This window comes from Dendrobates tinctorius, unplaced genomic scaffold, assembly GCF_039654945.1.
Source record: "Dendrobates tinctorius isolate UK_male_01 unplaced genomic scaffold, ASM3965494v1 ptg000025l, whole genome shotgun sequence".
Lineage (NCBI taxonomy): Eukaryota > Metazoa > Chordata > Amphibia > Anura > Dendrobatidae > Dendrobates > Dendrobates tinctorius.
The window spans coordinates 2,844,352-2,869,716 of NW_027361693.1; the positions used below are offsets into that span (position 1 = coordinate 2,844,352).

At 44.5% G+C, this 25,365-nt stretch overlaps 1 protein-coding gene across 1 annotated transcript in view; it reads left to right on the forward strand.

Moving 5' to 3' along the window:
- Nucleotides 1-17,080: 17,080 nt before the first annotated feature.
- The window catches only part of MYO10 (myosin X), a 254,463-nt gene continuing 246,178 nt past the window's right edge, over nucleotides 17,081-25,365 (forward strand). The window contains exon 1 of the mRNA XM_073569433.1: nucleotides 17,081-17,428. Within this exon, the coding sequence (XP_073425534.1) occupies nucleotides 17,408-17,428 (21 nt within the window). The 5' untranslated portion in view covers nucleotides 17,081-17,407. The remainder of the gene's footprint in view (nucleotides 17,429-25,365) is intronic.

Consider the following 25,365-nt stretch of genomic DNA (forward strand, 5'->3'; position numbering starts at 1 on the left):
CCCCTAGTAATCTGGGATCTTGTGTGTTTTTACACCTGCTATTCATTAAATTGCTTTATCATTACTAATATTTATTATGTATCTTGTTATCATTATATATGTGTTTTGAATAAATTTTGGATGTTATCTTTGGGACATTTTGTACTCTTTGTTTTTGAGCGTATCCCAGGCTACTTTAGCCTCCCCTATCATGATATTTAGGGAATGATGGTATGGAATTAACATGGTTTCTGATCTAAGGATTGTGTGTGCGTACATAAGTTGGATGTCTGCAGGAGATCCCAGCAGTAGTATAATCAGTAGGACGACTGCAGGAGATCCCAGCAATAGTATTATTAGTAGGACATCTGCGGGAGATCCCAGCAGTAGTATTATTAGTAGGATGTCTGCAGAAGATCCCAGCAGTAGTATTATTAGTAGGACGTATTAACAAGATCCCAGCAGTAGTATTAATAGGACGCCTGCAGGAGATCCCAGCAGTAGTATTATCAGCAGGACGTCTGCAAGAGATACCAGTGACAGTAAGGATATGTGCACATGTGGTTTTTGATGCGTTTCCGCGGCGGTTTTTGATGCACGGAATTGCATCAAATCCGCAGTGCAGAGGGCACACAATGTAAATCAATGGGAAATCTAAAAACGCTGTGCACACGCTGCGGAAAAATACACGTGAAATCGCAGCGTTTTATTTTCCGCAGCATGTCAATTCTTTGTGCGGATCTGCAGCGTTTCTGCACCCATTAACTTGCATTGAGTCAGACACTTCCGCAGCAAACCCACAGGTCTAAAAAAGATCTGCGGTTTTGCTGCGGATGAAATGCTGCAGATATCGGGAGGAGGGAAGTGTGTGGGCGGAGTGTGGGTGGTGACTGTGTGCGTGTATAGTGTGAGGGCGGTGACTGTGTGCGTGTATGGTGTGTGCGGGCGGGTCTGTGGGGCTGTGCAGGGGGTCTGCGGGGCTGTGCGGGGGGTCTGCCGGGGCTGTGCGGGGATCTGCGGGGCTGTGTGTGTGTGTGTGTGTATGCAGACATCGTCCGATGGGACTACAAGTCCCATCGGGCTATGCCTGCTACAGTGACAGTGATTGACACATTAGCCAATGATGGGACAGTAGTAGCTCCATCATCTGGCTAATGTCTTGAATGTAAAAAAAAACACATACACACATATAGTCCATACTTACCATATTCTGCCAATCTCCGAAGCCCTGGCTAACCTCAAAAAAATTAAAATAATAAACAAGCAATATACTCCCTGTGTCCGACGTAATCTAGTTAATACGATTGTCACACGATGATCTCCCGTGGAGAGCTGTCACATCAGCTGATGTGTCCGCTCTCCAGGGGCTCCGGTGATACAATGACGGAGATAATCCTCCGCATTGTAACACTCTGCCGCCGACAGGTCACTGGAGTTCACCTGTCACTTTGCAGCACTACAGTGTGAGAATTTTCTCACGCTGTAGTGCTGTAAAGCGAGAAGCTTATCTCCGGTCAGTGTGTCATCAGAGACCTATAGAGCGTTCACATTTGCAGATGTGACAGCTCTATAGGGGAGATCATCTTGGTACAATCGTTATTAATGGGATTACGACGGACAGGAAATATATTATTGGTTTGTTTTTTTTATTTTTTTTTGCAGGTGATCGAGGGCTTCAAATGGATAGGCGTGTAATAAAAATTATGAAAAAATGTGCTATTTCATTAAAATACTTTATTATGTGTGTGTTTATTTAACCCTTTATTACTATAGGATTAATAATGGATAGGCATCTTATTGACGCCTCTCCATTATTAACCGGGCTTAATGTCACCTTACAATAGCAAGGTGACATTAACCCCTTATTACCCCATATGCCACCACTACACTGGGAAGAGAGGGGCTAAGTGCCAGAATTGGCACATCGTACAGATGCGCCTTTTCTGGGGCGGCTGCGGGCTGGTATTTGTGGCCCCTTCCTAGGCTATAAATATCAGCTCGCAGCTGTCTGCGTAGCCTTTCTGGCTATAAAATATAGGACCAAAAGGGATTGACTATTTGCAAAAATGTTACTGAAGAAACATGGAACTTTTTAAATGGAAAAATAAAAGATATATTTTACCCTACCATTGGACTGATCGCTGGAGAAACTATACTATTTCCTTTACATGCAAGGATTTATCCCAATCCGTTTTCCGTGCGAACTGCTTTCTTCAAAGCGGTGAGCTGGCTGTGCCAAAATTTTTTTTTCATATATATATATATATATATATATATATATATATATATATATATATATATATATTCTATGTGTCTATATCTATTCTTTCGTTTGTGTTTTAACCTGTCATTGGGCTCCATTATATGTCCATTTTGCAGGCCGGCGAGAAAATCTTGGCATACGGGTTCAATATGGATGTCATATGGATGTTTACATGCGCAGAAAACGCAGCCATGCCTTGACAACGGATGACATACGGATCACTGGTGGTGAAGGCAGGAGTCCAGCTTCACTTTGTTGCTGGATTTGATGCCCAACTTGGCCGTGACCCTGTGTGGGTACATATTCTGGCCCAGGATGGCTGAAGTGGCCAGGATCCTGTTGCTGACTACAGAAGTAGCTAGAGGGCTATTGGAGATGATACTCCTGTGGATTTTGGTAGCCACGTGATTCATACCACCTAATATGGCCATGTCGACCAAAGCCAGGTTGGGACCAGCCTCCAACACTGGGTCTGATCAAGTGGCCATATTGGGCAGGTGGCTGCCATTTGTGCCTATTGAGGTCAATGTTGGGTTGGAGGTGGCTTGAGATGTGGTGTAGGCACCCATGGAGGAGGTGGCTCAGATCCTGATTGAGCCTGCACTTCTGGGTTTGGGGAAACTCTGAGCTGGTTATGGGGTGACAAATTCCACCTCTCCAAAAACTCAAAAACCTCATATTGGTTATTGGGGGTGTGCAGGCATCAATCAGGATTTGAATGGATCCTCACACATGCAGTTTGACCTCCTGGGGTAGTGGACAGAGGTACTGGGCCAGGCTGCGGACATAGGCCTCCTGAGTCCTCACCATTGACCTGGGCAGCGCTGGACAGATAATTTAACAACCCCGTATCAACATGCCTCCTTGTGTCCGAGGCAGGGATGTCTCTCCTTCGTCGTCCACGGCAGAGTATGACGGCAGGCTGGGGTGAGGCCTCAAGAGGCACAGTAGGGCTGCTGCTATTTCCCTCGTCCTCCAGGCTGCATGCCACTGCTGGTGCTGGTGGAGGTTGTGGGATGCAGCTGGAAGGCTCAGAAGATGGGTCAGCCACCTCTTCACCTCCCCCGACTGGATCAATAATGGCCTCCGAATCAGACCCTTTGTCCCTCTCAGTGAAGTTGGACTGAGTTCTGTTTTGAAATGTGAAATAAAAATTGTAGATATGACCCTAAACAGCATATGTGTAATGTGATGTGATGTATGTACTTACGGTCTGAGATCCAGAATGGGAGCCAGAAATGACAGCCAGTCATAATAAATATATTTTCTCTTGGTGGGTGCTGCATCCCCATCCTGGCCCGCTGCTGACATTCCCGCCTATATTGGTCGCGGATGCTGCGCCAGCGTCTCATGACATCTTCCACTGCAATGTCACAAAATAATTTATTAGTACATTGCCCAATCTTCAGAACACTTTAACATACACTGCTCAAAAAAATAAAGGGAACACTAAGATACCACATTGTAGATATTACTGAATGAAATATCGCAGCTGAAAATCTTTATTCATTATATAGTGGCATGCGTTGAGAACAAGAAAACTTAAAAATGATCAATGTAAATCAAAATTAATATCCCATGGAGGTCTGGATTTGGAAGGATACTCAAAATCAAAGTAGAAAATCAATTTACAGGCTGATCCAACTTCAGTGGAAATGCCTCAAGATGGGGAAATGATGCTCAGTAGTGTGTGTGCCCTCCACGTGCCTGTTTGACCTCCCTACGACACCTGGGCGTGCTCCTGTTGAATCGGCGGAAGTTGTCATGAGGGATCTCCTCCCAGACCTGGACTAAAGCATCTGCCAACTCCTGGACAGTCTGTGGTGCAATGTGACGTTGGTGGATGGAGCGAGACATGATGTCCCAGATGTGTTCAATCGGATCCAGGTCTGGGGAACGGGCAGGCCAGTTCATAGCTTCAATGCCTTCATCTTGCAGGAACTGCTGACACACTCCAGCCACATGAGGTCTGGCATTGTCCTGCATTAGGAGGAACCCATGGCCAACTGCACCAGCATATGGTCTCTCAAGGGGTCTGAGGATCTCATCTCGGTACCTAATGGCAGTCAGGCAACCTCTGGCAAGCACAAGGAGGGCTGTGCGGCCCTCCAAAGAAATGCCACCCCACACCATTACTGACCCACTGCCAAATCGGACATGCTGAAGGATGTTTCAGGCAGCAGATCGCTCTCCACGGCGTCTCTAGACTCTGTCACGTCTGTCACATGTGCTCAGTGTGAACCTGCTTTCATCTGTGAAGATCACAGGGCGCAAGTGGTGAATTTGCCAAACCTGATGTTCTGTGGTAAATGCCAAGCGTCCTGCACGGTGTTGGGCTGTGAGCACAACCCCCATCTGTTGACCTTCGGGCATTCAGACCATCCTCATGGAGTCGGTTTCTAACCGTTTGTGCAGCCACATGCACATTTGTGGCCTGCTGGAGGTCATTTTGCAGGGCTCTGGCAATACTCCTGTTCCTCCTTGCACAAAGGCTGAGGTAGCGGTCCTGCTGCTGGGTTGTTGCCCTCCTATGGCCCCCTCCATGTCTCCTGGTGTACTGGCCTGTCTCCTGGTAGTGCCTCAAGCCTATGAACACTACGCTGACAGACACAGCAAACATTCTGGCCACAGCTCGCTTTGGTGTGCTGTCCTGGATTAGCTGCACTACCTGAGTCACTTGTGTGGGTTGTAGAGTCCATCTCTGATACCACGAGTGTGAAAGCACAACCAACATTCAAAAGTGACCAAAACATCAGCCAGAAAGCATTGGTACTCAGATGTGGTCTGTGGTCCTCACCTGCAGAACCACTCCTTTAATGAGTGTGTCTTGATAATAGACAATAATTTCCATCTGTTGTCTATAGGGCATGTCACACTAAGAGATATCGCTAGCAATATCGCTATAACTAGTGACGTTATAGCGATATTGCTAGCGATATCTCTGTGTCTGATACTTACCTACGACCGGCTCCCCCGCTGGTTATCGCTGATCGCGCGAGAACGTCCAGGACTGTTTCTCGTCGTCAGCTTCCTGTGGCGCTTCCTGCTGTGAGGACGAGCGACGCGTGGAGCTGGGCGGGAGGACGCAGGATCGCCTGGTGTGACAGGTAAGTAGCGACCCCCGTCCCCAGCGATGTCGCTAGTGAGATCTGTCTATGTGGCAGCTCACTAGCGACCACTTAGCGATGTACCAGCGATCCTGACCGCGTCATATCGCTGGTCGGGATCGCTGGTACATCGCTAAGTGTGACAGTACCTTATGTCATTTGCACAACAGCATGTGAAATTGATTGTCAATCAGTGTTGCTTCCTAAGTGGACAGTTGATTTCACAAAAGTTTGATTTACTTGGAGTTATATTCTGTTGTGTTCCCTTTATTTTTTTGAGCAGTGTATATTTAAGAGTGTCATGTGGTCTAGTAAGGTGTCATTTAAACATAAGATATATTACACAGAATGGGCAAAATCTACACATACTATTATTTTAGGGTCTAATGGGAAAAACGTGTTATTTTGCACATTAATAGGATTTTTAATAAAGGATAGAACTTACGAATTTGTTGCTGGCTCTCACGTGGATGGCCCTCATAATCATTGAACATTTGGACACAGATCCTCCTCCATGCCGCCTCTTTTCTAGCCCGGTCTGAATAATGTGCATCCATCTGGTCCCACAGTTCTAGCCTCTCTTGGATCAGAACGATAAGCATTTCCACATTGATATATGTGGACATGATGGTAAACTCCATGAAGGCGCTCTTCCGGAATGTCTAGAGCCCTTTCTAAGCTAACTAGCATGTTAAAGCTTCCTGATAATGGCTGAGTCCATTTCCTGTCACTTGGAGAAGTCTTGCCTATTTCTCGTAAGTCACACGTCTGGTCAGTATGTAATCTGTAGTTTTCTCGCCCCCATAGACTTGCATTGGCGTATTACAGCCCAGTGCAATGCGTTGTTTTTGCACTTCGCACTCGTCCGTAATTCTCGCTAGTGTGACTCCGGCCTTATTAGTAGGACGTCTGCAGTAAATCCCAGTACCAGCATTATTAGTAGGATGTCTGTGGGAGATCACAGTACAAGTATTATTAGTAGGACGTCTGCAGGCGATCCCAGCAGTTAGTCCAGTCAAAATACGGTTTGACCCAGAACAAATTCCAAGAAAGCATTTTATGATTTTTTTATTACTATTATATGTGGGGAACAACATATTAAAAGTTTTCCAAAAATTGATCACCACAAAGGTCCTAACTATGACATCATAAGACGATGACTGCCATCGCACTAAACGAATATTTCCCTATTTCAAAGCTGTAGCTTTAGGTTACAGAAGAGTTTGCATTTTGTATACTATATATTTTCATATAACAATTTTTATACAAAGTTTTATACTAACTACATGGACAGGCGAGGTCATGACGTCACCAATGACGTCATGACATATATGTACATTTCTAGAAATTATAGAATTAATACACAGTGCATTTTAAGACCTACTTCATCACTGAATAAGCGTGTCAGGTGAATAGTCACTATTTTCATCATCAGACACTGCTTCCTCACTCATATTGTCACAATGCCCTTCTTGACATGGTCCGCATACCCGTGAACAGGTAAGTCCGTGTCTTTTGCAAGTGCACCGAAGTGTACTACAACCACGAGAACAATTGCAGTGAATTATTTTCAGAAGTGTTTCTGGCACGGGTGAAGTATCCATCATCACTGGAACTAGACTGTTGTTCTGCAATTCCCATCCCCATTCAGTAGTGTCCATGGCCTCACCATTGTCCATCCAAAGCATCACTTGGAGGTAACTCCGAAGGGCATGATACTTCGTTGCAGAGGAGGTCGGTGGCAGTCGTTCAGGTGTAACAAAGATTTTGGCTGAACCAACTTTTTTGCAGAGAGTAGAATACCTCATTGCAGACAGATTGTCTCCAGGTTTGCCCCCAAACAATGCCACCATAGCTTTACACCCAGCGTCTTCAATCTCAGCTCTGTTTTTGTTAGGTGTGGAAAAGATTTTAGCACAGCTATTTAAGACCGAGTCTCCCTTCAAAACCTTGTGTAGACCGAGTTTTTTTCCGATTCCAAAAACGGCGGAAGTGGTATCGCAACCCGTGAATGCATGAAGGAACAGAAGACTGCTGCAGACATGGTTTCCCAGGAACTTCTTCATAACCTTAATGTCATATACTGTTGCAGGACTCCCTTTATCCGAGTAGAAATAAAGCTTGTTGCCATCGCTGGTTCACGCGTGATGAAGTAACAACACCAAAAGATCTGTATCTTCACCAATGAGACTAGTACTTTTGTTGGATGACATTGATACTGCTGCCTTAACAATCTCCACATCTGCATCCCCCTCTGATTGTATTACGTGGCAACCTCTGTCATTCATGCGCTGTGAAACAAGATTGATAAGAGACTGTTTGTTCTCCACATTCGAAAGGAAGTCCTCCTTTTTCCTGACAAATTTCGTTCCTTCAGCAATGTTCACTTTGTTGCTTGTTCGTTTTTTGCGCCGTCGCTGATGGGTAATGTCCTTAGTGTTTGGTCCTCAAATGTAACCATCAAATACTATCGTAGCCTTACCATAGTGCTTTAGTGTGAAAAATGCATAGTCTTCAGCGATTGAACAATATGTCTTTCCTTCTGACCACTTTAGTCGATGGAGAAGAGAACCTCCGTCAAGAACATAATGTTCCACTTCTGGTACATCCTTGAGTACTGCGTCATCTGAACTCTGTTCTTTTATAGCAGCCATCAGTTGTGCTTTGTTTGGTTTGCGTAAGAGATGTTTTGCCTCAAAGAGGAATGGTGGGTATGGTGAAAGTTCATAGGCCATCACCTCATCAAGAGAAAGATCAGCAGTTTGAGACACCACAAGAAACCTTTGGAACAAAAGAGCGGGGTCTATTGTTTTGTCCTTAGCAACGTCAATAGCCTCACTGGATACCAGGGTCTTGGCTTTCATTGACCGCATGTACTTAACTGAAAACAGTGATTGACCCTCCATTGTTGCCACTATTTCTCTGCCAATGGTGAACAGGTTATGGACATTCACATCCTTATTTGCATTGACACCGGTGATAATGTTGCGAAGAGACACTTCATCAGAGAAAGGTGAAAAGGGCTCAAGTTTTTCTGCAATTTTCTCCAGGTCTTCACGATCTCTTCTCGTCCTTGACGTTCTTGCTTCCTTGTGTTGTTGACTGGTGACAAAGCTCTGGCGAGTGAAACACTGCATTGCATCACAGTAGGAAGAGGACACTGGCACAGACAGAGTCCACAAGGCCCTCTGATGTTTGGACATTCCACTTCCTCTGATGAGTCCTCCTGCAGTTTTTAGGGAGCGCATCAGAGCTTGCTCAATGACTAGGTCGCAACCCAGGCCTGCCCAGTACTGATCAGTCCGCCTTACAACATGCAAGCCATTCATAAATCTATGGAAGACTGATGGCATATCATCTTCCAGAGTGGTCATAGACTGGAGGTAAAGGTAGGCGGCCTTCACATAGTTCTAATACCCAGCAGCTGCAAGAATGGGCAAACATTTGGCTACAGCATGAAGGTGCATCAGCCAGGATCCTCTACGATCGGCCTCGATAAGCTCCCTTGCAATTCCAACCATCTGTTGGTAATTCAGCCATAGATTACTGGTGCGAGAGTGAGCGGATAATCCGTTTCCTTTGGTGGACAAGAGGTGGATAATTTCACTAAGGCAGGTAGAAGTGATGACCGAATTCAAGTCACTCTCCCCTGTCAGTGTCCGAGCATACAACTGCTCAAGTTCTTGCAATAGGTCTGCAAAACCGGGATGGTCGCAAAGTACTTTGTCTGCAACTTGCTGAGTAAGACACTGATCAAGGAGGAGATGGCCACGAACTGCACGCTGAACTGCCTTTCCAGTCATGATGTGTTGCACAGCATTGTCACCGTAAATTGTTCCCATGATCTCTTTGATTCCACTGCCATCCATCAACATTCCAATGGCACCCATACGATTCATCAATGTGTGGAAGCTCCCGAGCATCAGGACAACATCTCGAACCTGGCTGTCTTCAGACACCTCGTGTTTGATTTCTGACACTTTCCAGTAGAGTGGCTGATCGAATGTAACAACTGCAGCGGATCGGTGTTTATCAGCAAGGTTGCACAGATACTCAAGAGTAGAGAAGATGCATGACTTGTCTCCGGAATACATGTCAATGATGGGCAGGAAGATTACCGAAGATGACCCCGGATGATCATAGTCTTTATGTAGTATGTGCATCATTCCATTCCAGCTCAGTGCAGGCTGTTTGAAGCGTAAAGACATCTCCCACAATACATCAACACGATGATCAATGGCATCGAGAAATGGCAAGGGCTTGAATTTTATGTTTCGGTGAGTGTGTTTGGCGAAACGGTATTCCCTTACATCAACTCTGCTTTGCTCAACTATCTCCATGTCCGCAGTCTTCCGTCTGAGAACAGTGCGACTGACCTTCCTTCCTGGAGTCACAGTAGCTACCATCCCCATGCCGTGGAAAGTCCCCTTCCCATCTAACGTGATGATATTATGATCGACGTTGTCCGCAGCGAACAGCAGTGCCGTATCCAGTCTGTCTATGGTACCACCGAGTACATCCTGGCCAACAGAAGCGGCAGCGTTTTCCTCGAATCGCTGAACTTCCGAATATGATGAACAATATCCCATGGCTGAGAGACTGTCTACAAGAAATCAAGACCTGAAATGATGATGGAGCTGGACTGCTAACCCAAGCTGCAATGGAGCTACTACAGCCCTGGGACGTACAGCCTGAACAACTGATTGTCCAATGCTTGCGACCTTCCTGTGAATGTCCTTTCCAACGAAGAGGGTTTCAAGCAAGCAAAGTAAACTCAGGGGGAGATAATCTAGGGCAGACTGACATTCAAGCGAAGAAGTCTTCGGATATTCATCGGTTGAAGATGGGATCTTAGACTTGATATCGCTCTTGATTAGTTTGGCCGCAGTCTCTATGATGGCTCTCTTCTGGGCTTCTTCATCCATTTCCTGACTATGGAAATAGTCCCTCAGGATTATTCTGGTCTTTTCACGGAATGTTACAATGTTAGGAAACCCTTCACACTCTGCTATGAATAGCGAATCGCCATACCTCTCCTCCAGCCTATACCTCAGCCATTTATTACTATAGGCAGCACTGTCTCCTTCTGCAAGATACTCATTTTCTTTGCAAGATCTGTGACAGTCAGTTGCTCTTCACCGTTGACCTTGAGAAATGCACACATTCTCAAGAACGCTTGCTCTTGGTCCATGTTCATCGGCCTCCCTACCTTCAGCGGTTTCTTTGTAGTAGATCCACCACCATGACGCATAGGAATTCCGTAATTTGTCCGAAAGTTAATGTCACATGAACGATGATACAGACAGTCTGCAGCATGTAAGTCCTTCCCAAAGTACGCGATTCTCCCTTGAATGGTGATTGCCCAGTCATCATTACGCTGTTTGCAATGTGACAAGATGGACCTTACAAATCCATCCATTTTAACAAAGCTATAGTCATCGAAATCACTACTAGATCTTGTCTTCACCACTTCATGTCCACAGAACAAACACTGCGTCGTGCTATCATAGGATCCAGTAGACACCCGTGTACCTCTCTTGGCAGGTGAACGATGAACGGAAGTAGCTTTCTTATGCAAGTCTATTTGCTTCTTGTTTATGTAGTTCATACGACATCTCTTGTGCACCACTGCTCCAGCAGCTACCACAGTGCTAACGCCCCTCTCAGTACTGGCTTTATTGATCCCTTTAGCTCCTTTCGCACCAATCACCACACTTTCTCCGTCATCTTCTACTTCATGGCTGCATAAGGGGAAAGTTTCTTGACTTTCCATCATTCTCAGCTCTGTAAAAGAAAATAAATAAATCGTTAAATAATAAATATAATAGTAGTAATTGTAAAAGAAATATGGTAGACGCTGAAAGGCGAGTCGCATTTAACATTTTACAGCTTTGGCGGCCATATTCTTTGACGTCACATTTGGACCCTTTGTGGTAACCCTATCTTGGTAAACTTTTAATATGTTTTCCCTACATGTAATACTACCAAAAAAACAATAAACGCTTTCTTGGAATTTGTTCAGGGCAAAGGATTTTTTTTTCGTATTTTGACTGGACTAAGTAGAATTATTAGTAGGACAGCTGCAGGAGATCCCAGCAGTAGTATTACAAACCCTGGCAAAAGTTATCGAATCACCGGCCTTGGAGGATGTTCATTCCGTTGTTTAATTTTGTAGAAAAAAAAGCAGATCACAGACATGGCAGAAAACTAAAGTCATTTCAAATGCCAACTTTCTGGCTTTAAGAAACACTAAAAGAAATCAAAAACAAAAGATGTGGTAGTCAGTAATGGTTAAATTTTAAACAAAGCATAAGGGAAAAATTATGGAATCACTCAATTCTGAGGAAAAAATTATGGAATCACCCTGTAAATTTTAATTCCCAAAACTAACACCTGCATCAAATTAGATCTGCTCATTAGTCTGCATCTAAAAAGGAGTGACCACACCTTGGAGAGCTGTTGCACCAAGTGGACTGACATGAATCATGGCTCCAACATGAGATATGCCAATTGAAACAAAGGAGAGGTTTATCAAACTCTTAAAAGAGGGTAAATCATAATGCAATGTTGCAAAAGATGTTGGTTGTTCACAGTCAGCTGTGTCTTAAGTCTAGACCAAATACAAACAACATGGGAAGGTTGTTAAAGGCAAACATACTGGCAGACCAAGAAATCAAAGCATCAAGACCAGAAACTTAAAACAATATGTCTACAAAACAGAAAATACACAACATAACAAATGAGGAACGAATGATAGGAAACTGAAGTCAACATCTGTGACCGAACTGTAAGAAACCGCCTAAAGGAAATGGGATATACATACAGAAAAGCTAAATGAAAGCCATCATTAACACCTAAACAGAAAAAACAAGGTTACAATGGGCTAAGGAAAATCAATCGTGGACTGTGGATGACTGAAGAGAACATGCAAATTTCCACAGTCATTGAAGATATGGGGTTGCATGTCAGGTAAAGGCACTGGGGAGATGGCTGTCATTACAGCTTCAAAAATGCACAAGTTTATGTTGATGTTTTGGACACTTTTCTTATCCCATCAATTGAAAGGATGTTTGGGGATGATGAAATCATTTTTCAAGATGATAATGCATCCTACCATAGAGCAAAAACTGTGAAAACATTCCTTGAAAAAAGACACATAAGGTCAATGTCATGGCCTGCAAATAGTCCGGATCTCAATCCAATTGAAAATCTTTGGTGGAAGTTGAAGAAAATGGTCCATGACAAGGCTCCAAACTGCAAAGCTGATCTGGCAACAGCAATCAGGGAAAGTTGGAGCCAGATTGATGAACAGTACTGTTTGACACTCATTAAGTCCATGCTTCAGAGACTGCAAGCTGTTATAAAAGCCAGAGGTGGTGCAACATAATACTAGTTATGTGTTGGAGTGTTTTTTTTGTTGGTTTATTTTTCATGATTGCATTTTCCATTTTTTCCCTCAGAATTGAGTGATTCCATAATCTTTTCCCTATGCTTGGTTTTAAAAAGTAACCATTACTGACTACCACATTTTTTGTTCTTGATTTCTTTTAGTGTTTCTTAAAGCCAGAAAGTTGCCATTTGAATTGATTTTAGTTTTGTGCCATGTCTGTAATCTGCTTTTTTTCTACAAAATTAAAATTAAACAACAGAATGAACATCCTCCATGGCCAGTGATTCCCTAATTTTTGCCAGGGGTTGTACTAGCAAGACGTCTGCAGAAGATCTCAGCAGTAGTATTATTAGTAGGATGTCTGCAGGAGATCTCATCAGTAGTATTATAAGGCTAGTTTCACATTTGCGTTTAAGGCCGCAGCGTCGGCCTGCGCACAGCCGACACTAACCCCGCCCCCTGCCATGCCTCCGCCAGTAGCTCCGCCGTGCGCACCAAATTGCAACCTGTTGCGTTTGGCGCTGGTCGGCGCAGCGTCAAAAGGATGCATGCGCCGCCAAACGCATACCTGCGCACGGCCTGTTTCCCCAGTGCTAAAGATAGGGGACGCAGGACGCATACAGCGTCATGCGCCCATAGGCGGAGCTACTGGCGGAGGCACATCGGGGGCGGGGCTTAGCGGCGGCCGTGCACAGGCCGACGCTGCGGCCTTAAACGCAAATGTGAAACTAGCCTTAGTAAGATATCTGCAAGAGCTCCCAGCAATATTATTATTAGCAGGATTTCTGCAGACGATCCCAGCAGTAGAATTACTAGCAGGATGTCTGCAGAAGATCCCAGCAGTAGTATTATTAATAGAATGACTGCAGGAGACCCCAGCAGCAATAATATTAGTAGGATGTCTGCAGGATATTCCAGCAGTAGTACTAGAACAATGTCTGCAGGAAATCACAGTACCAGTACCAGTATTACTAGCAGGACATCTGCATGAGATCCCAGTAGTAGAATTAATAGATGTCTGGGGGGATCCCAGCAGTAGTTTTATTAGTAGGATGTCTGCAGGGGATCCCAGCAGTAGCATTATTAGTAGGACATCTGCAGGAGATCACAGTATCAGAATTATTAGTAAAACTTCTGAAGTAGAGCAAAGGACCAGGATTATTAGTAGGACGTCTGCAGGAGAGCACAGTGCCAGTATTATTAGGATGTCTGCAGGAGAGCCCAGTACCAGGACTACAGTATTAGTGGGACGTCTGCAGGAGATCCTAGCACCAGTATCATTAGTAGGACGTCTGCGGGAGATCCCAGTAGTAGTATTATTAGCAGGTTGTCTGCAGGAGATCCCAGCAGTAGTATTATTAGTAGGACTTCTACGGGAGCTCCCAGTACCAGGATTATCAGTAGGACATCTGCAGGAGAGCCCAGGAACAGGATTATTAGTAGGACGTCTGCAGGACAGCAAAGTTCCAGGATTATTAGTAGGATGTCTGCAGGGGATCCCAGTACTAGTATTATTAGTAGGATGTCTGCGAGAGATCCCAGTAGTAGTATTACTAGCAGGATGTCTGCAGGAGATCCCAGCAGTACTATTATTAGTAGGACGTCTGCAGGAAAGCCCAGTACCAGGATTACTAGTAGGATGTCTGCAGGAGATCTCAGTACCGGGATTAATAGTAGGACTGTAAGGGAGGGACAGGACTGTAGTCGTGACCTGAATAATTGCTATATCAATGTCCAGTCCTTCCCCTACAGAAAAATGTACTCGTCTCTTCTGCATACCTGCATCTCCAGCTTAAGCTTCCTCTGAGCACTTCCCAGGCGATAACGGTCCATCTTCCAGGCGACTCCCAGCAATGGAGACACAGTCCGAGTCAACTATAACACTTTCTTTACTGAGAATTTCACACGTTACATCCACAGTTGGTACATGGTGACATTTGCTTGTTTCCTCATCTTTCCCTTTCTGGCTATTACTTCTGTGCAGTACACGCCTGGACCGAACTGTGCTAGACTGCTCCCCAGTTCCTTCCTTGCCTAACCTTGCCATGATGACAATTCTTTCTGCCTGTTTCGCCCAAGATTCGAAATCATCAGACACCAGATTTGGTTGTCTCTGGTAAAGCATCCAGCCCGTCTGTACCAAACTCGTCAAAGTCCGAGCTTCCTTCACTTCTACTGTCCAGCCGACTCCTGCCCTAAAAGCATCGGCCTAGGCGACAAGTCACCACATCTTTACGTTTCTGTACTGGCCACCTGCTGTGACACACAGTGACCATGGGTAACGTGGGCTGCAGCGCTTAAATGTTGCGTGGCTGCCAAGCTGTCCCGGCCTATAGTCCATGTGGACATTAGGGCACCCTGGCCCGTCTGACCTAACTTCCTACGATCTCCCCGCTTGCTACCCGGCAGCCCATCCTACACGTAACCCTCTATGAACGTCCTATCTGCTATACCTATAGAACCCACTAGTATGCCTCCATCTATTGGCCCGCAACAGCACTACAACTACCCAGTCTATGGGGGAACTATATACAATGTCCCCAAGAAGGAAGCACTAACTTTCCCTAACTGGACAAGTACAAAAGACACATAATATATGCAATACTATAATACAGGAATACAAGGCAATATATTACAGTTTTCTATGAAATGGTAACACATACATGTGGCAATATCATAAAATACATAGATATTATGTAGCAATACCGCAGGCAATTATCATAAAACACATTTATAAACATCAAGAACAGGAAAACAATCAGAGGGATGTCTGCAAGAGATCCCACTACCTGGATTACTAGCAGGACGTCTGCGGGAGACCCCACTACCAGGATTACTAGCAGAACATCTGTGGGAGATCCCACTACCAGGATTACTAGCAGGAAGTTTGTCGGAGATCCCAGTACCAGGATTACTAGCAGGACGTCTGTGGGAGATCCCAGTATCAGGATTACTAGCAGGACGTCTGACGGAGATCCCAGTACAGGATTACCCAGTACCAGGATTACTAGCAGGACGTCTGACGGAGATCCCAGTACAGGATTACTAGCAGGCCGTCTGCAGGAGATCCCACTACCAGTATTACTAGCAGGACATCTGCAGGAGATCCCAGTACCAGTATTACTAGCAGGACGTCTGCAGGAGATCCCAGTACCAGTATTACTAGCAGGACGTCTGCAGGAGATCCCAGTATCAGGATTACTAGCAGGACGTCTGCGGGAGATCCTACTACAAGAATTACTAGCAGGACGTCTGAGGGAGATCTCAATACCAGGATTACTAGCAGGACGTCTGCAGGAGATCCCAGTACCAGGATTACTAGCAGGACGCCTGCAAAAGATCCCAGTACCAGTATTACTAGCAGGACATCTGCGGGAGATCCCAGTACCAGGATTACTATCAGGACGTCTGTGGGAGATCCCAGTACCAGGATTTCTAGCAGAACGTCTTCGGGAGATCCCAGAACCAGTATTACTAGCAGGACGTCTGCAGAAGATCCCAGTACCAGGATTACTATCAGGACGTCTGCAGGAGATCCCACTACCAGGATTACTATCAGGACGTCTGCAGGAGATCCCACTACCAGCATTACTAGAAGGATGTCTGCGGGAGATCCCAGTACCAGGATTACTAGCAGGACGTCTGCAGGAGATCCCAGTACCAGGATTACTAGCAGGACGTCTGCAACCTGCAGGAGATCCCACTACCAGGATTACTAGCAGGACGTCTGTAGAAGATCACAGTACCAGGATTACTAGCAGAACGTCTGCAGGAGATCGCACTACCAGGATTACTATCAGGACGTCTGCAGGAGATCCCACTACCAGCATTACTAGAAGGATGTCTGCGGGAGATCCCAGTACCAGGATTACTAGCAGGACGTCTGCAGGAGATCCCAGTACCAGGATTACTAGCAGGACGTCTGCAACCTGCAGGAGATCCCACTACCAGGATTACTAGCAGGACGTCTGTAGAAGATCACAGTACCAGGATTACTAGCAGAACGTCTGCAGGAGATCGCACTACCAGGATTACTATCAGGACGTCTGCAGGAGATCCCACTACCAGCATTACTAGAAGGACGTCTGCGGGAGATCCCAGAACCAGGATTACTAGCAGGACATCTGCAGGAGATCCCAGTACCAGGATTACTAGCAGGACGTCTGCAGGAGATCCCAGTACCAGGATTACTAGCAGGACGTCTGCAGGAGATCTCACTACCAGGATTACTAGCAGGACGTCTAGAGATCCCAGCAGTTGTATAGACGTCTGCAGGCTGGAGGTGATTGGCAGCTCCAGGGGAGGGATCTCACACTGGGACTGGGGAGGGCCAGACTTCCAGCAGTAGCATTAGCACAGTCAGCACAGTGACAGAGCCGGGGAGTCTGCACCAAATGAGTTCAACTTAACCCCAGGAACCAGGAGACAAGTTCTGGACCGCGGGACATCTCCGAAGCCAGATCTTCAGAAGCAGAACCTCAGCCTTTTGTTGTTGCAGTGCCACTAACAACTCAGGATAAAGACAAAGACTGGATGAAGGTGCAAGACTGATCCCCGGTGTATACTACAGGAGGGAGAATGGATTAACTATCCACATATATACTACTACATGTAGCACATGCTTTCTCAGGATCTTACTTGGCTTCTTGAGGCTACAACTCTCCAACAATGGACAACTTTTTCACAGAGGTGAGTAGGGTCTACTGCTGGAGGTTGTGGGCTTTACATTTTATGTGATTATTGGTCTGTTTGCAATTATTTTCCGTCCTGTAGGAGTTTCCTGCAGAAAGTGATGGCTCACATTGTGAATGAAGTGGCCACTTGATGGCTTTGTGGTCACCTCTGTAGTTCTCACCTCCAGTGTGTGCTTGCATAGTGTTTGATACAAAGGTGTTTGTGTGTAGAGGGGGATGTTACATTGTTTAAAGTGAAGTACCATAAGATGGATTTTGTGCTTCAATATTTACTACCTTTCATAAATTCTAGGCTCTGGTATTGTGATCGACTTTCCTGTTTTCTCCTGGTAACAGGAAAAGTGACTTAGAAAGCATTCCCAGATGCTGTGCAAAGGAAATCTAAAGTGCACCATTCCCCAGTGTTATTAGTGACTACAGTAGGGATACTTCCACATGGAAACATCACTGCAGGCTTGGAAGTTGGGGCTATTGTGATATACTTTGCTGCCTGCATAGATGCTGGGTCTGAGACAAGGGGATGCAATCTGCCGAATTCCTCACAGAGAGGTCTGGTATTTCCTTTTCGTAAAGTTTGGGTTTCCTGTGAGGGGTACCTTGATATATGAAGCTGAACGCGCGCAGACCCTCTGTGTAGAGAAAGACCACATGTCTGGAGAAGAATGCTGGGGAAATAAAGTCAAATAAAGAGCATTATCTGTAGATGTGGCCATAGGTGCAGACAATTTGCTACTGTATGAAAATCTATTCATGGTCAAATCTTTCTACGGAAATATTCGAATTGTCTTGAATGGAAAATTCAGTTGTCAAATGTTATTCAGACAATATACAAGCAAAGTAGTTTCTTCATCTTTCTCCTCCCATTCTTTAATAAGAACTATAGAACACTTTAATAACTAGGCATAGGAGATGAAAAGTGGAGAAACTTTTTAGTTTGCTTGACTCGTTTGCATCTGTGACAATTGTAGCATTTATTGTTTTTATTTTTACGGTTACCAAAACTTACCGGCACTGATAACATTTGTAAATGACTCTTGAGCAGAGCTACAGAATCCGGCACAAGCAAAATTCGGAATACCCCGATAGGTAAATGCTGAGGAGGTTGTGGTGCTTCAGAAAATGCCATGGCTCTTTAGTTCCCCAGATTGTATGGTTTCTGGATTTAGACCCCAACTGACTACACATTGATGGCCTAGGTAGTGGGTAGTCCGTCAGTGTATACCTTCTTAGGCCATACTCACACATTCAGTATTTGGTCAGTATTTTACCTCAGTATTTGTAAGCTGAAACCAGGAGTGGAATAATCAGAGGAAAAGTATAATAGAAACCCGTCACCACTTCTGTATTTCTCACCCACTCCTGGTTTTGGCCACAAATACTGATGTAAAACACTGACCAAATACTGAACGCGTGACCGTGGCCTTAAAGGGAATCTGTCATGTGACTCAAGCTGCCCAAACTATGATTCAGACACTGGCTGTGATATTGCTTGTTTTTGTATGTTTTACGTTGAAATGTTGCAAAGTATCATAAACACCTTTTGAAAAGCCGGCTGCAGACTATCTCAGATGGCTAAATCCTAGTCACACTGGTGTCTGCTCTCAGCCCAATCCCCTTGACTGACAGGTATCTTCCTATGTTTGTGTATAGGGACAGACCTTTCAGGCAAGGGGATTATGGCTTTGGACTAGTCGCCTGAGATGTATAGTCCTTGTTTGGCCTGGGCTTTCCAAGTAAAGCCTACACTGCTGAAAGAACGCAGTCCGTGTCTGGTTTATGCTTCCTGTGTTTCTGGCAGCATGAATCAAATGATGGGTATCCTTTAAATTTGTGCTTTTTAGGCGTGTGCACACATGCCATGCCTGGGTGTTACAGTAGCAGAGCTGTGTATGAGATAATAAGATGAGTACTATCATGCAGGAGTTATGAGGAATATCAGTAATGTGAATTTCTGCTGCAGAAATAACCGTGGATTTCTCACTTTGCGATTGCGATACATAGATGAAATGTGTGACTGAACCACAGCATATTCAAGGCCAAATCCTTAGCAAAAATCAACTGCTGTCGACTCGAGTTTGCTGTGGCATTCCCACTGTTGGTGGTCCAGTGTGTATATGTCCCACTGGAGCGTGTGACATATCCTACCTTAATGCAGTTTGCAGGAACAGCTACCAATCCATTTTCAAAATTGATGAGGCCATGAGCAGAGAATTGAAAGTCAACCTCATTGAAGTAAATGAATCCAACCTTTCACAGCTCTGTGTTGAAGTAGTGATCTGGGATACAAATCACAGAGCTCTAAATGGGGCAATACTTTACCAGAACTGCAAAGTCATCTTTGGGAGTCCAAAATTGCAACGTACACACGTGATCAAAATTGTTGGTACCCCTCCCTCGTTTAACGACAGAAAAACCCACAATCGTCACAGAAATAACTTGAATCTGACAAAAGTAATAATAAATCAAAAATTATGAAAATGAACAAATGAAAGTCAGACTTTGCTTTTTAACCATGCTTCCACAGAATTTTTAAAAAAATAAATCTCATGAAATAGGCCTGGACAGAAATGATGGTACCCTTAACTTATTATTTTGTTGCACAAAATCACTGCAATAGAATGATTCCTGGGTTCACACGTAGCGGAACTCTCGCGGAAATTACCGCGAGAATTCCGGAATTCCATTCCGCTGGAAAATCGCATTTTAAATTCCCGCGATTTTCCCGCGGAAAAACTAGCATTTTGCAAGCGTAATTAGCTTGCAGAATTGCTAGCGTTTTCCAAGCGATCTGCAGCATCGCTTGGAGACTGATTGACAGGTTGGTCACACTCGTCAAACATAGTGTTTGACGAGTGTGACCAACTTTTTACTATTGAGGCTGCCTATGCGGCATCAATAGTAAAAGATAGAATGTAAATAATAATAATAAAAAAAAAATATATTGTTATTCTCACCTTCCGACGTCCCACGCAGCCTTCCGACGTCCCGCGCAGCCTTCCCGCCTCTCTCCACGCTCCCGGTCCCAGTAATCCTTTGCGATAATTACCGCGATGACGTTCGTTCTCACGAGATCGCGACGTCTCACGGTCACTCGCGATGACGTTGCGCGAATGACCACGAGACATCGCGATCCCGCGAGAACGGATGTCATCGCTCGCAAAGGCTTACTGGGACCAGGAACGTGGAGAGAGGCGGGAAGGCTGCGTGGGACGTCGGAAGGTGAGAATAACAATATTTTTTATTTTAAATTCTATTTTTTACAGGGATATGGTACCCAAAGCCCGGAGGACAGTCTCCTCTCCTCCGGACCGTGGGTACCATCCGCAAATGTTCTGCTTACTTTTCGCATGGTGTGCACAGCCACATGCGGAAAGTAAGCAGAACAGTGCATTCCTATGGGTGCGGGATCGCCGCGATTCTGCGAAATTAATGAGCATGCTGCATTTTTTACCGCAAAGTAATTCCGCCGCGGTAAAAACCGCAGCATTAGCACTGCATTTTGAAATCCCATAGGAATGCATGGGATGCTTGTTTTTCGCGGTAAAAACCGCCGCGGAATCGTGAAAAAAACACCACGTGTGAACTCAGCCTAACTGTCAATGAGACTTCTGCACCTCTAGACAGGTATTTTTGGCCCACTCATCAAGAGCAAACTGTTCCAGGCATGTTTCAAATCTTTCCAAAGATGTTCAATAGTGTTTAGGTCAGGGCTCATAGAAGGCCACTTCAGAATAGTCCAATGTTTTCCTCTTAGCCATTCTTGGGTGTTTTTAGCTGTGTGTTTTGGGTCATTATCCTGTTGCAAGACCCATGACCTGCGACTGAGACCAAGCTTTCTAACACTTGGCAGCACATTTCTCTCTAGAATCCCTTGATAGTCTTGAGATTTCATTGTACCCTGCACAGATTCTAGACACCCTGTGCCATATGCAGCAAATCGGCCCCTGAACATAACAGAGCCTCCTCCATGTTTCACAGTAGGGACAGTGTTCTTTTCTTGATATGCTTCATTTTTCCATCTGTGAACATAGAGCTGATGTGCCTTGCCAAAAAGATCCAAAAGTTCCATTTTTGTCTCATCTGTCCATAGATCATTCTCCCAGAAGCATTGTGGCTTGTGGACATGTGCAAATTCCAGTCTGGCTTTTTCATGATTTTTTTCAACAATGCTGTCCTCCTTGGTCGTCTCCCATGAAGTCCACTTAGGTTCATACAATGACAGATGGTGCTGTCTGACACTGATGTTCTTTGAGCTTGCAGTTCACCTTTAATCTGTTTAGAAGTTTTTCTGGGCTCTTTTGTTACCATTTGTATTATCCATCTCTTGAATTTGTCATCAATTTTCCTCCTGTGGCCACGTCCAGGGAGGTTGGCTACAGTCTCATGGACCTTAAATTTCTGAATAATATGTGCAACTGTAGTCACAGGAACATCAAGCTGCTTGATGACTGTCTTCTAACTTTTACCTTTAACATGTTTGTCTATAATTTTCTTTCTAATCTCCCTTTAACATGTTTGTCTATAATTTTCTTTCTAATCTCCTGAGACAACTCTTTCCTTCGCTTCCTCTGGTCCATGCTGAGTGTGATACACACCATGTCACCAATCTGCACATTGAGTATCTGTAGCCCACTATACAGGCCCATTCACTGATTCAAAGATTGTAGACACCTGTGATGCTAATTAGTGGACACACCTTGATTTAACATGTCCCTTTTGTCACATTATTTTCAGGGGACCATCATTTCAGGCCTATTTCTTCATGAGTTTTATTTTTTTTAATTTCAGTGGAAGCATGGTTGAAAAGCAATGTCTAACTTTCATTTGTTCATTTTCATAGATTTTTGATTTATTACTTTTGTCAGATTCAAGTTATTTCTGTCACCATTGTGGGTTTTTCTGTCATTAAACGAGGGAGGGGTACCAACAATTTTGACCACATGTATAACATAACTTGCATCCTGTTATAATACAGACGCAGACGCCATATATAAACTCTCCTTTAAAGAAAAAAACAAAATAAACTACCGTAGCTTACGGCCAAGATAACTTTTTCATGGAAAAGTATCTGAGATAAATCATCCATTCAACTCATGTGATTTCTTATCATGCACTGTGCTGAATAGGTTGTTTCATAGACTTGTTTATATCTACTATCTGCAAATTCTAGGACGGCTATGGTATATGGAGGAGACAACTCGGGTAAGCCAGAAAATCTCTGCAAATGAAAACGTTATAACAAAAAATGGCATTGCTGCTTGTGCGGCTGTGACAGAATCTGGCATCTATTAGTCTAGCTCCAGCTCTGGAGAGGTGGTTCTGTTTCACATTTGGCTCAAGCTCTATTCATGGTTGTGGGGATTGATTCTGGATGAGAATCCCACCCATGTCTGTAACAGGGACTGCAGCACAATCCAATTGGGGGGTGTTCTGTGGGGTTCCAGAGACTATACAAGAAGAAAAATATTAAAGTTGGCCTAACTCCAGTATGCTTCTATCAAATCTACAATCTTATTGTGACTCTGGAAACTATAGTGAATTTTATACCAATTAGTTCCGAGAACAAAGAGTGGAAGGTCACAGATTGTGGCTATGAGAAAGTAAAATAGCTGTAAATATTACTATAGAAAGTTCTCAGCCAGTTGTCACAAGATTCCAGGTTAGTCACCAAGAAGTTTCTAGGGTCATAACACTGGAAAACCATGAAAAGTAAAGTGGGAAAAAATATCAAATGGACATCTCAGATAGAAAAACTGCCCTGAACATTGATTATATAACATGAAAGTGACCAGATAAGCGCTGGCCATAAACAGATTGTCGCTTCATGTTTCCACAACTATTTACACCATTATTTGCTCACAAATTCAGTGTGACTGCTGAGAATGCTTCCGAGGCAGTCCAAAGTTTTGCAAGCACCCATTTTCTTGTATGGGCGCATGTCGTTCGAATATTGGAGCCACTCGCAGCTTGCTGCGATCGTTCTCTCGTGCCGAATCGGCATGAGAAATAATCGCAGATCTGCTCTGCCCCATAGTATAACACTGGGCCGAGTGCTATCTGATAAAACATCCAATACCACTCAGCTGTGGTATACGCCAGGGTGAGTGAGCCATATATATGAGTCTGGAGACATAAAGGAGTTGTCCTATCGGACCATACAGTACCATAAAGCAGCCCCAGTGATTAATTGCTTTCAGATCCATCGTCTCTACCCCCAGGAATAAGCTCATTGCTGCATATCTCTTCTCTGGCTTATAGTTCTGAAGTTCATACTGTATGGCCTAAGGCCTGGGCTACACTGCAGCTTTTTCTAGCTCTAGTGCTCTACTGATTGATTTTAACTTTTTAGCTACAGCTACAGTTCAAAGCAGTCCATTGAGTTGTATGCAATTGGGCGGACTGCGGCTGCAACTTAACAGTTAAAACCAATCAGTAGCGCTACACAAAGTCAGTGTAGCCCAGAGAATAAAACAGGATATGATAAAGGGCTCTAAAATGTTTAAAAATGGGAAAAACTTTTAAGCCAAGTGTACACAATGAGTATTCGGTGAGTTTTTGATGTTGCAGATTTCCTGCACCTATTAGGCACAAGCACGTTTTTACCCCATAATTTTTGTCTCTTTGGTATGTCATGTTTTTAATAAAGTTGCTTTGTTTTTTGTTCTTCCCGGTAATTGTCTTTGACAAATCTTTATCCATAGTCATGTGTAGATGAGCTTTTAGTGCTTTTCTGTCTCTAATGGAATTCTATGGGGAAAATCCACACTTATAACTCAGCGTACCTGCAAGAGGAATTGACATGTTGTGAATGCCAAACTCGCACCACAGGTATACACTGTATTAAATAAAGCAGAGTGGGCACATACCTATTCCACCCTCCTATGACCATTGGCTTCAGTGTTCTTCAGCATAGGCGCCGGCCTGTGCGGCAGTAAGGTGCCCTTTTCACTTCCTTCCTCCATGTATAGATTGGAACCATACAGTTTCTGATGCCCCTGTCACCCATGTACTGTATGCATGGTGGGGAGAGCATCTTATCGCCATGCACGCCGGTGGTCACTGCAACAGAAGAAGCCCATAGAAGGTACGTATAGGTACGTATCATCGCGCTCATGCAGGGCGCAAGTGCGGGATTCCGGGGGGCACTGTGATGCTGATGGGAGGAGGGTGGTACATCAATGAAGACTGGAGGCAAAGATTTCTTCCAGGCACCGCGCGCCCTGGAGCCTGGTGGAAATCATTAGTATAAAGATATAAAAGACAATTTTCCAACAAGACGGCAGATATGAGGCATACAGCTAAGACTAGTTTAACTATTTAATTACCACCTGTACGCCCATATTAATTTGATATGTTGCAGGAGACCTTGTGGGATGTTGCAACTCATAGACCAACAATGGCAGTTATACCCTACAGTAGTCATTAGGAACTTGGTGGTCACAGCTCAACGTTGTCCACATTTTTGTATATTGCAGCAAGTCCTTTCAGTTTTCTTACTCGATTTGATAAGAAAATCTTTTTGATACAGACTAAAATGATTCTTCTACACATTTTGCAAAATATTGCGGTAACCAAATCATGCTCCTGGCAGCACAACCTCATCACACAGGAAAATCTGCTGCTGAAAACAACGATTTTTAAGCAATCTTAAAAATCATCTGTAACAGGGTCTACCCAGTCTGGGGTACCTCTTTCAGTACCACCCCGTGTTTTCGGAGGTCCGCTTTGCATTGGCTGGAGTCTGAATGAATGACGCTGGCTGGAATTCCTTGGTTACATGGGCGCATATAAAAGATCACTGCTTCTCCACGTATTTCCAGTCTGACAACACTTTACTCACAGGACACAGAATATATCACACAGATACAGAGGGCAGGCCAATAGAAAAGCGGCAGGCCAGACATGCATTACAAAAGCCGCAGGTGGCCGGAG